The sequence below is a fragment of the Labeo rohita genome, chromosome 1 (genome assembly GCF_022985175.1).
Source record: "Labeo rohita strain BAU-BD-2019 chromosome 1, IGBB_LRoh.1.0, whole genome shotgun sequence".
Classification (NCBI taxonomy): domain Eukaryota; kingdom Metazoa; phylum Chordata; class Actinopteri; order Cypriniformes; family Cyprinidae; genus Labeo; species Labeo rohita.
This window is the reverse complement of record NC_066869.1, coordinates 11,653,506-11,669,323: the sequence shown is the minus strand read 5'-3', so window position 1 is coordinate 11,669,323 and position 15,818 is coordinate 11,653,506. Positions and strand designations below refer to the sequence as shown.

Below are 15,818 nucleotides of genomic sequence, written 5' to 3'. Positions count from 1 at the left end.
ACGGTTGAAAAGGTTTTCTTCCCTTCTAATTGACAACGCACGATAATGTTCTTGCCTTTGACAGAAATAATGATTGTATTTCCAGCTACAGAACGCGTACTTTCCTCTCTCCATGCTGACTTTGTTTTCATTGGTAGTATCCGCCTCACAGGCGCTTACCAGTCAAGTAGTTCTCAGTTAGAGGTCGTCGCGTGTGCTAGCCAACACCCTTTTTACAATCTAGATGATAAAACACATTCTGTTGGCAATGATGTAACGCAGCGGTAACGCATGCTTGTAACTATACTCTAATTACTCATTTGGAAATTCTAACTATTAAATTACTCCGTTACTAAAAAAATTATCAAATTACAGTAATGCGTTAAGTAATGCATTACTGCCTAACACTGGTTACTTTTTACTATTACTTTTTATTGACAATAACTTTTGCTGTTGATCCTCCTGTTAGAGCTGCACCTCCTGTGATTAAAGCTACAGGCAGAGCCAGTCCACCAGTAGCAACACCAAGTAACGTTCCTCCAGCTGCTGCTGCTCCTACACCTGCCACACCTGCTCCTACTAAAGCTACATGTTGGGCCTTTTTCAACATCATTTTCCTCTGAGCTTTCTTGTACATCTCATTTGTGTAATGCTGCCCTCCATTCTCTTTCACCATTTTGTTGATCTTCTCCAGCAGTCAGTGACCTGTGATTGATTGTCTTTGTCTTTGTCTTTATCTTTGTCTTTGTTATTGAAAACATGATAACCTCCTTTACACTGTTCAACTAGCTCATTAATCTGCTTGTTTTTGTTGAGAAAGTCCTCTATAGATGTTTCTAACTGATCTCCTCTAGTGAACAGGACAATGGTGTAATGATCAGCATCTTTCCCAAAGTTCTCCTGAATCCATTTCACTGTGTTTTTCTCCTCATCTGTGAATCTCACATCCAGTCTTATGAGCAGCAGAAATGCATGAGGACCAGGAACAGACATCTCTACACACTTCACCAATTCATTCTTCAGCTGTTCTTCACTGATTGACGTATCATACAGTCCTGGAGTGTCAATCACTGAGATGATCTGATCGTTCACCTTCTTCTGATGTTGTTGGCATATCTTAGTCACAGATTCAGCAGATGATTCTTCTTTAAACACCTTCTGTCCCAGGATAGTGTTTCCTGTTGCACTTTTTCCAGCTCCAGTTTTACCCACCATCACAATCCTGAGATCTGACGTGATAAAACAAGAGATGGAAAGTAATAAATGTATAAAGGTATATGCATTGTAAAGGTATATGCATTGTAGTTTCTAGAGTAGGGGTCTCCAGCCCCCCTCTTGGAGAGCTGTTGTCCTGCAGAGTTCAGCTCCAACCCCAAACAAACACACCTGAATCACACAGCAAAATCCCCAGGGTTATATTAACAAGACAAGTGATAATTGAGCATTAGTGACGAACACTTGCTGTTCTGTGCAAATCATAATTTAATTATTAACTTAATTATCTCATTAACTTTAACTCTTTGAGGACTTGTGATTTGACATGAGACTTGCTTGTGACTTGAAAGGAATAACTTGGACCCACCTCCTGGCTGAAAAACTGTGCTAATTAGCAAATCCAGGTGATTGGAACAAAATACTGAGGAGGACTTTTACCCCCGGTTTCAGAGATAAGGCTTAAGCCTTAATAAAGGCTTAATAAGGCTTAATCAAGGTCTTTTTTTCAGGGTTGGAGCTAAACTCTGCAGGGACACCGGCCCTATAAGATCGAGGTTCCCCACCCCTGTCCTAATTGATCTATGGCATAATCTTGATTTAGTCTGATTTAGTCCTGTGAAACCAGGCCTTATTTTCTGAACCTGGACTTTACACCTTTGATCACTCATAAAAGTAAGATGACACAAGTTGCGTTCTCTTACATTAAATTGTGCATTTTTTAAACAAAATTTAAGTTGTATGAAAATTTAACCAGAGGAAAATTTGCTAATAATAGCAACTGATGTGAGCCCATAATGTTCCTTTGTTATGAGTGAATTAAATGTGTGCAATTTGCATACAGCGTACAGTCACCAAGTTGCATGCATCTGTGAAAATTTCATTTATTTTTCTATTATTTCATCTTGAACATGTAATTTATTCATTTATTAATAATTTGCTTTGACAGTAGTATGTTGTTGCAAAGGTGTATTGAAGTGTTGTATAAAGGTTGTTTTGATAATTCATTTCATTTTTTAAGAATGTGTTACTGTTTTAAAAAAAATTGTCTTGGTATTTTGGGAAGGAGTTTATCAAAATAGTTTTATTAAACATTCTTACCTGCTTCTGTCAAATGTTGTTCTGTTGTTGTCATTTGTGTCTTCTGGCCCCATATTCTGCTGATTTTTCCAGTTATTGGTGTCTGGACTGCATTTTTTTCCTCCATTCTTTCAAATAAGTTTGTCAGTAATCTTACTGCTGATGTATGACCCACCTTCCCTTCAGCAAACACTTGGGCTCTCCCTGTTTCTCTCACCTGAGAAATAATACTGTGCTTTTTGGTTTTTTCTGCCATTACACTTTCTATTTCAAATGTCTCCTGCACTATTTTTATTTGCTCTTGTCTTATCTCATTATTTTGCTCTTTGTTTCTGTCTTTTTCTTCTTTGATTCTTTCTTCTTGATTTTTCTTTATTCTTACACTGTTTGTTCGAGACATTAAGTGAATATCATTACTATAATGCTGGTTATTATTCTGTTTGACAGTTTCATCAATCTTCTCCAGAAGTTTTGTGATGTGAGATCGATTTATCTCACTTTTACTGTTGATTGCATGATAATTATCTCTGCAGTGACTGATGAACTGTTGAAATTTTGTCTCAAGTATAAAGATCATCCATTCTTTTCTTGACATTTTTTCTCTCCCAGTGACCAGAACCATTGTGAATTTAAACACTTGAGCTCCAAAGATCTCCTGAATCTTTTCTACAATGTTCCTCTTGTCCTCTCTGAAGGTCTCTAGGTTGATGATGAGCAGAAACACGTGAGGACCAGGATCTGAGAGATGCAAACTTGTCATCATCTGCTCCTGCAGCTCTTCATCAGTCAGATGAGTGTTGAAGAATCCTGGCGTGTCAATGATGGAGATGTTTTTGTTTTCTATTATTCCTGTCTGTATCTCACTCTCTCTGGTTCTGCTCTCTTTAAATGCATCTCGACCCAGTATTGCATTTCCTATTGTGCTCTTTCCAGCTCCAGAGACTCCCAGCAGCACAATCCTCAGATCACGTGAATCACCTGTCAAACAGTTTAGAGCTCTTGGTGATGTATAAATGCAGTGATTTTTAATAAGGTGTTCTTAACATGTTCATTTGATGTTGCTTTTGTATAACACACTGTTTTCTGGTGTTGGGTGCCTCAACTGACATGTAGAAGAATACTGGAGTCAATAATGTTTAAAAACTATTAATCAAACTATTCAAACTATTTAAAGCCTTAGAAATAAAGGTATATGCATAAAAGAGTAAAAATGATTTATTTTAGCTTAGACTAGCAAATGTAATGTGTTCGTGTTTGCTCTGCTCTATCCTTACATTAGTTATTTAAATGCCTTTAAAGATCAGGTAATATGATATTTTAAAGTGCCCTAATATTGTATTTGAGTCCCCTAAAACATGTTTAAAAGCAAGATGAGAGAACATTGTTATTTTCTCAAAATACACATTTAATATTAGACTCATTTCTCAATTATTTTGAAATGATTCGTTTGAAGCAGTTCTGAGCAAAACCCTCCCTTCCATAAGCCTTCTCTGCTCTGATTGGTCAGCTGGCTAAGTCTGTTGTGATTGATCTTTCTGTATACGTGTCGCAAACGAAACACTGATTACCATAATAAATAATAATAATAAGTTTATTTTATATAGCGCCTTTCTAGAAACTCAAGGTCGCTTTACAATAACAAGAAGATTTATACATAACGAGACAACAATAACAACAAAACAGAATACAGATAAACATGAAATCCATAGCAAATTTCCAATCATATATTCAAAGACCTGGAAAACAAGACAAGAAAAAATATGTTTTAAGGTGGGTTTTGAAATCATGTAATGAAGAAAGATCACGGATGTGTTTGGGAATAGAGTTCCAGAGTGTAGGGGCAGAGATACTGAACGCTCGTCCCCGAATTAAGCTAATCTATGGCGAGGAATTAACGGTAGAACGGAACGGAGAACACAGAACGGAGTGAGCGAACGGGGGAGTAAGTATGAATGAGATCTGAAATATATGGGGGGGCAAGACCATGAAGTGCTTTGAAGGTGATGAGGAGAATCTTGTATTGAATGCGGAAGCGAACGGGTAGCCAGTGAAGTCTATGTAGGATGGGAGTGATGTGCGAGGATTTCTTTGAATAGGTGAGGACCCTAGCAGCAGAGTTCTGGATGTATTGGAGCTTATTTAATGTTGTGTTTGGTAGACCATAGAAAAGAGAATTACAGTAGTCAAGTCGGGAAGTAATGAAAGCGTGAACCACACACAGAAAAAAAAATGGTGCTTCAGCGGTTCTTCAGCGGTTCTTTGGTGTGATTGTGGTGCTATATAGCACCGTTAGTGTATAAAGAACCGGTCAAGCCCCTGTCTGGTTCTTCAGCGGTTCTTCAGTGGTTCTTTGGGGTCGTTAAGGTGCTATATAGCACCACTGCCATACAAAGAACCTGTTAAGCCTCTGAATAAGGATCTCTAACTCTCTCTTAAACTCTTCAGTTGGGGAAAGGATTAAAAACAACATTAACATACAGTGTATTTCCTGAAGATCTTTTTGCCCCTAAGGCCCCCATAAGGAAATATTTCCCACATAAGACCTTTTGACCTTAGAAAAGCATAAAAGTGATTCAAGACATTTTGCCATTGTAGTAAATATATTTACTACTATTGTAGTAATACAAGCCCCTATGATTGTTTCTATTGAGCACCATTTTTGCTGAAGTAATAAAATGCTATACACAGCAAAATCCCCAGTGTTAATTTAACACTCTGAGTGTGGACACATATAAACACTGAAGCAGTGTTGAAGGTAACGAGATAATTTGGTGATTAATGAAGTGATGATTGATCATTATTGAAGACACCTGATGTTAATAAGCAGAATCACCAAAGGAGAAAACCAAAATTTTTAAGCAACCATTATAGTGGTCAGTGTTTGCATTAGTTGGGCTCTTGACCCTTAAATCATCAATATTAGATCTTGTTTGGCTGCAATTACTGAGTTATAATGGCCAGACAAGCAAAGAGCAAAAGTCAATAAGATGGCATTGACTGTGCTTGACTTAATCATCATATAGTGACTTGAGTATTTGACAAAGATTTTTCTTATAGATTTAAAAAAAAACCTGTGAACAAAAGATCAATCAGTTTTGCCATAATCAGACTGATGATGAAAAAAAGTTTATCTTAGTTTAGACACACAGACATGAAGAATCAGTGTGAGAATCACAACAACGGTGACCATCAAAAAGCGTGTTGTAGCCAATCAGAACTCATCCATGACTCCCATCATGCATTGCGGCATGAATAAATTATGAGAGTTCAGAGTTGATCTGTTTATCTGAATATGCCGTTTGTCACTATTGTTGAGATTCATGGGCTGGTTCTTGATGTCTATGTGTGCCTAGCTAAAATACTTTTTTTTAAAAACTTTTGTAAAAAAAAAATCTTTCCAAAATGTATAGGAAGTGCTGGATCTTCTGTGGATTGTCAAGGCTATTACAATAAGCAAAAAAAAAAAAAAAAAGAACTAACTTAGAGATTAGACTGTAGGTGATTTACGTCAAGCAATGAATATGTTAAAACATAACCACCTGGTGACTTGAGTTTTTGGCTTGTCTGGCTGTTTCAACTCAAATACAGCAGCCAAACAAAATTTAGTATTAAAGATTTAAGGGTCAAGAGCCCAACTAATGCAAACATTGACCACTATAATGGTTGCTTAAAAATTTTGGTTTTCTCCTTTGGTGATTCTGCTTATTAACATCAGGTGTCTTGAATAATGATCAATTATCACTTTGTTAATCACCTAATTATCTCATTAACTGTGTATGGTACATCTGATGGTTCTACATAGAACCATTTGACAAAGGTGCCATATAGCACTAAAAGTGGTTCCCCTATGATTACGAGCCAAAGAACCACTTTTAGTGCTATATAGCACCATTTGTTTTTAGAGTGCAGTGTCTCAGCATCCCTGATGTTTAAGAAGGGACGTAAACGAGCAATATTGCGGAGGTGATAAAAGGCAGATTTAGTAAGCGAGATAGAAGTCAAAAGTTATGCCCAGATTTTTAACGGTGGTGGAAGGTCTAACCAAGATCCCAGAAATGTTAACAGTGTCAGTACAGAAAAGAGCAACATTTTTTGGTGAACCAACAAGTAGAACATCTGTTTTATCAGTATTGAGTTTGAGAAAGTTACTGGGCATCCAAGCATTTATGTCGTCGATACAAGCTGAAATGGAGTTTGTGGGAAAGGGTTGGTAGTGTCGAAAGCTGATATAGAGTTGAGTGTCGTCTGCATAGCAGTGGAAGTTGAAACCATGACGGTGGATGATTTTACCTAGAGGGAACATGTAAATGATGAAGAGAAGAGGGCCAAGAACAGAACCCTGAGGAACACCATGAGAGACAGGAGCAGTAGAGGATTTAGCCTGGCGGATAGTAATATAATGTTGACGGTCAGACAGATAAGAAGTGAACCAAGCTAAGGCAGTTCCAGAAATACCAAGAGCAGAGAGTCGTGAAATGAGAATACTGTGAGAGATAGTGTCAAATGCAGAGGAAAGATCTAAAAGAATCAAAATGTTAACAGAGCCAGCGTCAGTGGCCATAAGAAGGTCGTTGACAACCTTAAGAAGTGCTGTCTCAGTGCTGTGGTAAGAGCGAAAACCGGATTGAAAACATTCATACAGATTATGAGATGACAAATATGACTGTAATTGAACAGCAACAACTTTTTCAAGTATTTTTGAAAGAAGGGGAAGATTTATATGAATATGATATGATATATGAATTATTTTATTTTGGAAATAATGTAAGAACGACTCACAGAGGTCTACAGAGTTGGTCATGACAGGGGCAGGAGGGTTAGTGAGTTTGTTAACTACAGAAAACAGTGTTTTAGGACGGGAAGATGCATTTGTGATGAGGGCAGAATAATAGCTGGAGCGTGCAGTATTTAAAGCCGATTTATATAGCTGAATATGGTCCTTGTAAGCAGTAAGATGCACGGTCAAGCCAGTTTTCCTGTAGAGGCGTTCCAGGCGATGACCAGTAGTTTTCAATTTGCAAAGTGAGGGGGTAAACCAGGGAGACGTATGTGTAGAAGGTACAAGTCTGCATTTGAGGGGGGCGTGTATATTAAGAGCAGCAGAAAGAGAGGCATTATATTTGGCCAGGATATCAAGAGGAGAGCTGTGTTCAGTAATATCTGAAAGATGTGTCTGTACAGAATCAGTGAACAGTGATTGATCAACAGAATTAATGTTACGAAAAGTAATGGTTGATTTGACCCTAAGGCGGGGAAGAGGCATTTCACAGTTGAGTTCGATGAGATGGTGATCAGAAAGTCCAGTCTGAGATCCACACACAGAAACATTACGTAGACCAGTAGTACAAATCAAATCCAGTGTGTGACCTTTTAGATGTGTAGGAAAGTGAATGTGCTGTACAAGATTAAAGCATTCAAAAACTGACATGAGTTCACGGGAGTCTGCACAATCCTTATTAACATGTATGTTAAAATCACCAAGTAAGATCACAGAAGAAGACATCGCACAAGTAAGGGTTAATAGTTCATGCAGTTCAGTGAAAAAATTTGACATTGATATGGGTGGACGATACAGGAGAATTGCAATCATACACTGTAAAATCCAATAGTTTACCTTACTTAGATATAATTAGTTATCTTTACTTAGTTGCTATACTTACTAGGTTTTATTAAGTTACAGCTACTTTCAAGCGACTAAAACAGTTTACTTACTGCTTTGAGTGACGCTTACTTAAAATATTCAAGTAGCCACAAAGAAACCAATGACATTAATAAACCAGCGAGAGGCAGCAGTGCACTAATATGTTGCTAATTTGCAAAATAACAACAGAAGAAGAAGAAAATAATTTTTTTTTGAGGTGGCAATTGTTAATCTGCAGTTATTTTTCACTAGTTACTTTCACTCATTTCCCAAAGTCATCTTGAATGTTGTTTCAATACAACTATATATTTGAGAGAACATCACATAAGCTGACTTCATAAATTGATGTTGATTTTCGTAAAATGTTGTTGGTGTGTCTTATTTTATTTATTTATTTTTGTATTATTATTATTTTTTTTTTTTTTTACTTACCATTATAGTGATTAATGTTCCATTTGGTTGGGCACGTGGAACTTTGCTTTTCTTATTATAATTTTCTTCCTATTGATGCAGCAATGCAACATGAAGTCATAGTTTTTGATTTCAAGGGAAGAAAAATAATAAGTACGTTGCTTGTAGAAGGTAACCTTCGAGTTCTGATATTTCGATTAGCTAAATCTTTCCAATTCTTTAGCTAATATGTTTTTTATATTTAGTAATGATCTTTTATAATTTTATTGTTCTTCATAAACACCTTGAGAAACTGCATTGGGTTGAGAAAGTCCTTTAATATTTGTGGTAATGTGCTGAAGTCACAAACTTCAACATTCAGCATGTGAATCACAACGATGGTAACAATTCAATTTTATTTATTTTTATTAATTGTGACAATAACCATTATATTATTTTATTTTCTCTTTTTGTTGTGTTACTGCTGACACAAGTCAGTAAATAAAATTAGCAAATAAAAACAACAACAGTAAAACAAAGCAATTGCATAATTTATTCATGCCGCAATGCACTCTGGGAGTCAGTGAGTAGCTATACTAAGTCAAGTGTAAGCCTCAAGTAAATGATCAAGTACCCCCTACAGTTCTTTTTTAGTTACTAGAGCTCTCGTGTAAGTAAACTATACTAACTAAGCATTTGTCACTACAACATACTATTCTTATTTCACTTTACTTAGTTTTTTTAAGGCAATCGGTTTGCATGCTTTTTTTAAGTAAGCCCAACTAATTAGATTTTACAGTGTAGGAAATGTACTGGACATTTTGAGAACTAGGTATTCAAAGGTTGAAGTTGCATGAAAGTCAATGGTTTTAACAGGAATGTTACTACGGTAGTCGGCAGCCAGACCGCCACCCCTAGATGTCAGATGGGGTTTGGCCAGGTAGCTGTATCCAGAGGGAGTGAGGAGATTTAGGTGGAAATAGTCATTCGGTATTTGCCAAGTTTCAGTAAGCAACAGAAAATCCAGGTCTTTTTCAGTTAACAGTGTGGAAAGCACAGTAGCCTTGTTAGTAAGTGAACGACAGTTAAACAGCGCTAATGCAGGACGAAGCGCACAGTCATTGCGTATATGTAGAGCAGATGGAGACGGAGATACAGTAATTAATGCAGTAGGATTGATACCACGGTGGATGGCCGGCAGCATAGAATAGCGTATATCAGGGCCGGCCCTGGCCAATTTGCTGCCCTAGGCAAGATTTTGCCTGGTGCCCCTTGCTTCACAGCCCATTCCACCAATAATACATTTTCTTATTAAAAAAAAAGCTGATGATAGTGAAATGGTAACACTTACAATAAGGTACCATTTGTTAACATTAGTGAATGAATTAACTTGAACTAACAATAAACAATACATTTGTAACAGTATACATTTGAAAAGTGTTCGACTTCCAGTAGATGGCAGCAATGTTTTACTAAACTAGCCCTTGCTAACAGTATCACCTCGAATTTAACTGAGAAACGTACATCTTTAAAGTGAATTTTACATGAAATGTTGCTATTTTAATAAGCCCAGTTATATACAAATATTAGTAAATTAGCCAATTCCATTAGCCAAATAACACAGATCCCCAAATACTACACACTACTACTAGCGTAAAAAAATTATTTAAATGTGTTATCATGCAACACGAAAAATGACACGATTATGTTACAAAGTCTCGGATCTCTGGTACTCCATTGTTATTACCCTATTTTAAACTTTTAGACTAGGCCATCATTAAGTTTGTTCACAAACTTTTACCTCATGTAGTTAATTTATATGATCATCATTCATTACATCATATTACCTCTGTCTTTGTCCCGGTTTCCTCTTCTTCTCTTCTTTTTTTTTTTCTTCCCTATGCACCAGAGGGCTTCGGTCTTTTTGACATACTGATAATTTATTAGTGAAGTGGAACATCTATCACAATCAGGTGACTGATGTATGTGGAAGTGCGGCTGTGTGGGGGAAGACTGATCATGCGTCGAACCGAATAGTTATGTTTTTGTCGGATAATCGCTTTTTTGTAATATTTTACATTGATAGCATTGAAGTAGTATTGGTAAAAAAAACACCATCCAATATACTGTCCACAATAGATAGACGAGGGCGAAGAGCGCGAAGATCGACAGACAACAGCAGAGCAGAGTGGTGCAGGTAACTAGCGACGGGTAGGGGCAATCCAGTCAGAATATAATCCACAGTGGAAAAAAAACAACAGTAGAGCCATGAACAATAATCCAGCAAAGTCAGGTGTCTAGGAGAGAAGATGTAGCAAGAGACAGAAAGCAGGGCGATCCAGTCAGAGTTATAATCCACAGTGAAATGGCGACAGTAGAGTCATAAACAATCCAACAATCCAGGTATTCAGAAGAGGAGAGGAAACAATGAACGGGAAGCAGAACGCGGCAAAACAAAACAAAACACGTAAACGTTCCAACAAATCAAACAAAAGCCGCAGCAAAACGCGCACAACGTATTGCAAACAAGAAACAATAAAACAAAACAAAACAAACAAACAAACAAACAAAAAACGTTTCAGCAAGAAGCGGCAGCAAAACGCGCACAGCATACTCTCACCGGAACCGGAATTATTATATAATAATAATTCCGAAGCATAATTAATGTTTTGCTCCAGAGGGTTACTTAAAAAACATGGCATAAATATTACCCTATCATTTCGAGCCCGAGTCTGATGATTTTACAGAGTCGCTCAACCAGAATATGTATCACAAGCGCAACTTGATCAGGATGTTGTTTAGTGGTAAGTTAACTTTGTAAACTTTGTATATGGTACGAATTGTGTTGCTGTGGTATCGTGAAAAAAAAAAATCATTTAAACCACTGATTCTTCACGTCATCATCTTTTGGCAAGGAAAACAAAAACGCTTTCACAGCGCAGAACACATATACTAATACACTTTTTTTCTTTTTTTTTTTTTTCTTTTTTTTTTTTTTTGTATTAGTATATTTAGGCGATTTTCAGTCTAATAGTTTACTCTTAAGTTTATTTTCTGGTTAAATAAATAACAACAGAAGTTGCTGAGGCCCTGGACAGATTCTTCAGTGCAGCTGATGTTGAATTATTCATATTTGTGTTTACATTTATTCATAGACCTAAATACAATTCTTGAGCTTTTGCAAAGATTAATCTAATAATGATTCTAATGAACTGTTACTTAACAGCACAAAGCAAAGGTTGCAGGCTTTGTATTTTTTATTATGAAATGCCTCAAGTAGTAATAATTGTTCTGATTTCATTTTGATGTAATTTATTTGTTTTATATGATTTATAAATAGCAACTTTAAATATTTGACCTGTTTCAGGTGTCCAGTTTTTTGTTTTCTTATCATTTATTAAAGCAGTCAATAAAAGTCTTTCTTTCTGGTCTCTAAAATACTGGTATTGCAAACAGTAGCTGCACTTCCGCTTCTTGCCTTTCATGCAACTTCCTGTACTTGCAGCAGAGCTCATGGTTTAACAGTAGGTTATTGGTGATATGTATGCTCTGTATTTACACTATAGTTTCAGTTTCAGTGTAGTCTTGAATCTGATGTGAAACAAGCTAAATAATAATCACACCGATTCACATGTGTAAAGAATTAATTTGCAACAGACATTAATGCATGTATTTTGTTATTATTGTAGAGCATTTCAAAGAAATAGCCAAAAATGTATTGAAATAAAACATTTGAAAGTGTCTCAAGGTGTGGTAACCATATATAAAGGAATAACTGAATTGTGGCCGTTGAATTATTATTGAAAAGAAAAAATGTTGAATTGAAATGTAAAACTCAGCATGAAAAACTGGCATGTCGTTCATAGTTCCAAACACATTTTTTTTTTTTTTTTTTTTTTTTTTGCATGTAGGATTAATAAGGGAACATTAATAATGTTGTACTGACCTGAATGCTCATTTGCAGATTTTCTGCTAAATATTACTTCCATGTTTTTCCTTCTTTCACTTTTTCAGTCTGAAAGTGAAAACAGAAATGTACTGTGAAATACAATTAGATAGATGTTAAAAAAAATGGAAAAGAGCATGACACTAATGAGATTTCACAAGGAAGCTCAAAGAAGAATAGCAGGAGCAGTAGAAGGTGCTGGATGCTGCTATAGAGTTTAACTTGCAGAAGCATTAGTTGTTTTAATGGGGATCAGGTGAAAAACATATAGTGCAGATAAACTTAAAGATACATAAACAATTATTTTACAAGGACCACAAAATAGAATGTCAGCATAACATACACAGTTTTGTTAGTGCCAGCTTTAATTATAGTTGGAATTCAGTTACTGATTGCATGTTAACCTGATATATACCTCAAAACAATATGCCATTCAAATTTGGTACATATCTGGTACATTGTTCTCTGTTAAGTGTGTTTAACTTACCGTGTTCAGCACATCAGATCTCCAGCAACCAAATGTTAACACATGCACTTTTACTTGCCTTTTACTCTGACAAGTACTGACACACTTTGTGCGGTTAACCATGCCCAGTGCGAAAATGTCTGCCTCTTCCCTCCTCTGAACAAGAAGACAAGATCACTAAACTGGAACTGAACAGAAAAAAACAATAAATTAATTTAAATCTTTTTATTTGTTTGTTTTAAATATATTTCTACAAGATTTAAGATTTGAGTGTGTTATTGTCCATCTGTTTTCTCTGTGGAAACACTATCCCACAGTCTCGAAAAGAAACTAATTCTGAATTCAACAACTCAAGGCCATTCTGACTGACAGTAGGCAGTGTGTTATGTCAAATCAAGTATTAGTAATTCTTTGTGATAGTAGGCTATATTGTGTTTAAAAGATTGATGAAATATGTTAGCAAAAAATTCTTATCCTTATTCTGGTTTTGACAGTGAAATACCGTATGTAAGTGCTCTGCTGTATGTTTCACCTTCATTATGAAGGCAGTTGATGTTTTTACACAGTCTGCAGAGAAAACCGAACAGGAAATTCATCTGACATCCTGAGATCGTTGAAACGTCATAAGCACTATCACAGACAAACACTTGTGGTTTATGGGGACTTTCCATAGTTATACACACAGAGAGAGACCTTTAGTTAATGGTCAAGTTAATGATATTTAATGTGATATTTTAGTGCAGTGCTCAGAGTCAACCCAGATTCCCATCTCCTACTGTAGGATCTGATGGAATAATCAGTTATGATGACTTAATTTATGATTTAAAAAAAAAAAAAAAGATGACTTAATTATGATTACTTTTTCCCACAATGACAATTCACTGACTTTTTGATTTTTATTTCATTTCACTGTTGTATTGTGTTTTTAAACTATAAAGAAATAAATCAATTTAGTGACTCATCACTAAAGATTCCTATCAATCATATGTGGCTCCGCCCACAGAGCTCAGGATTGGTTCCTTTGTGTCCCGCCTTCTACTGCAACATCTTCCTGTTGATCTGAACAATCAGATGAAGAAAGTTCATCAACAACATTATAAAACCTTCCACAAGGTACACAGAAAATCAAATGATAGAAATGGCTTTTTTACTGATTATATTTAGTAGATCTGAAGCTCTGACTCTCAATAGATTCTCATGTTTAGAAAAGCTCTAAGGATCCAAAGCTGTGCTGGCATTACCACATTTTTTTGTTTGTTTGTTTGTTTGTTTGTTTTTACTATTAATATTACAGTTCTAGTGGTTTCTCAAAGTGTGGTACCTCAGGCTACTTTTGTACGCAGAGGAACCACAAAATAAATTATAAATTAATGTTAAAACACAATTCATTTTAACTTAATATTTATTTGAGATTTTTTTTTTTTTTTCATTTAAGTACAGTACAATTATTATTTAAGTTTTTGGTTACAACACATTTTAATTTATTATTTAAGTTTATTTACCTGTTTGTAAGCGCAGTGCAGTGTTAATGTTCTAACTGTGTATTTACAATGTTGAAGTGGCTGACAACAATAAATATTGTTATTAGGAATAAAACTGCCTCATTTTCAAACTGTGCAGAGCTACATGTGACAGGGATATGTATGAGTTGAGTTGGTGGGATTCTTCAGTGGTTTTGGAGACTGGTATTTCCTTTTTAGTGCTGTGATTGCTGTGCTGCTTTGGGGTTTGAATTTCAATTAGTGGTTGTATAGTTTCACACTTCTAGTCGTGCCCCGTTGGAGCCCTGTGGCTTGTTGTGAGGGATTTGATATCCCTATTTCCTTGAAAGAGGCCTGTTTTAGTGTTTTGGATATTTATTATCTTACATGCAGATTTGATCTGTGAACTGTAATAAAACTGCTTGTACAAGCGATAAAGTTTTTCACTCCAGTTTGTGGCCAGTTATTAACCCTTGCCTGAATTGGTGAGTTACAAAACTGGTCGTAGTCGGCAGGGTCTTTTTTTTTTTTTTGACTCCATTGTTGTGTGCATTTATTATTGTGTTTTAATTGGGGCTTCACCACTTATTGTTTAATTAGGTAAATGGTAACTACTATGCCTACTGTATTTTAATGTTGGTCATGCACTGTAAAAAACAATTTGTTGACAATTTTAAGTCATCTTAAAATAATTTGTTGCCTGGCTGCCTTAAAATTTTAAGTTCAGTCAACTCAAAAAAAGTTTATTCAATTTGAAATGTTAAATTACATAAGTGACAACTTAGATATTTGAGTTGATTTAACTTAAAATTTTAAGGCAGCTGGGTTACTTACCCCTCTGTTAAGTTTAGCAAACACAAATATCTTAGTTGTGTTTTTTTTTTTTTTTTTTTTAACAGTGTGGTACTTGTAGAGCCAAATATTTTCAGAATTGTACTTGGTATAAAAAGTTTGAGAACCATTGTTCTATAGTATAATATGGTGCTGCAGCCATACAGAAATGTACTGCAAATGGCATAGGCCAACTTCTATCCGAGCGCGATGGCCGTGTTCACATATGCCCAAACAACGGAGCCAAGGGGGGGAAACACACCAGGTTCCAAAACAAGATACCAAGTGTGAAAGCACCCTAAAAGTCCCTTCTACTGCCACTAGAGGGTGAAATACAGACAGCTGCATGCGAATAAATGACTGAGAGGCAGTGGAAAGGTGGTTTAATTTCAAAATGCAGCTTTACTGTCATTGTAAATGCCTACATTAAGTCATTCTGATCTGTAAGACTTTGGAAATGTGTCTAACAGTCTGTGTGTGTGTGTGTGTGTGTGTGTGTGTGTGTGTGTGTGTGTGTGAGAGAGAGACAGGCTTAACGGTCTCGCTGAACTCGCATGTCTGAACCTGCAGCTTTTTTACTGTGTGGCTGCAGATTTTAGCGGTTTATCAGGTTTCAGATGCACCTGCTTCTCTCGATGTGCGTCACTGGCATAAACAGACGTACATTCGTGTGTAAATACTGCTGAAGTTAAGCCCTGTGTTTAAAAGATCTCCATGCAGCTTTGCAAGACTAAAATCTCATGTGCTTATGAATGCAGAACAGTAATGTCAGACCATTTTCTTTATTTTCCA

At 36.1% G+C, this 15,818-nt stretch overlaps 1 protein-coding gene and 1 pseudogene across 1 annotated transcript; both read right to left on the bottom strand.

Moving 5' to 3' along the window:
- Positions 1 to 1,212, bottom strand: LOC127176484 (GTPase IMAP family member 9-like; annotated as a pseudogene).
- A 1,066-nt stretch (positions 1,213 to 2,278) lies between these two features.
- LOC127162873 (GTPase IMAP family member 6-like) lies at positions 2,279 to 12,844 on the bottom strand. The gene is made up of 3 exons (XM_051105792.1): positions 12,736 to 12,844; positions 12,249 to 12,317; positions 2,279 to 3,249 (listed from the first exon to the last, which is right to left on the bottom strand). Exons 2-3 carry the CDS (start codon positions 12,289 to 12,291, stop codon positions 2,279 to 2,281), a joined length of 1,014 nt encoding a protein of 337 aa, XP_050961749.1. The 5' UTR covers positions 12,292 to 12,317; positions 12,736 to 12,844.
- Positions 12,845 to 15,818: the final 2,974 nt, after the last annotated feature.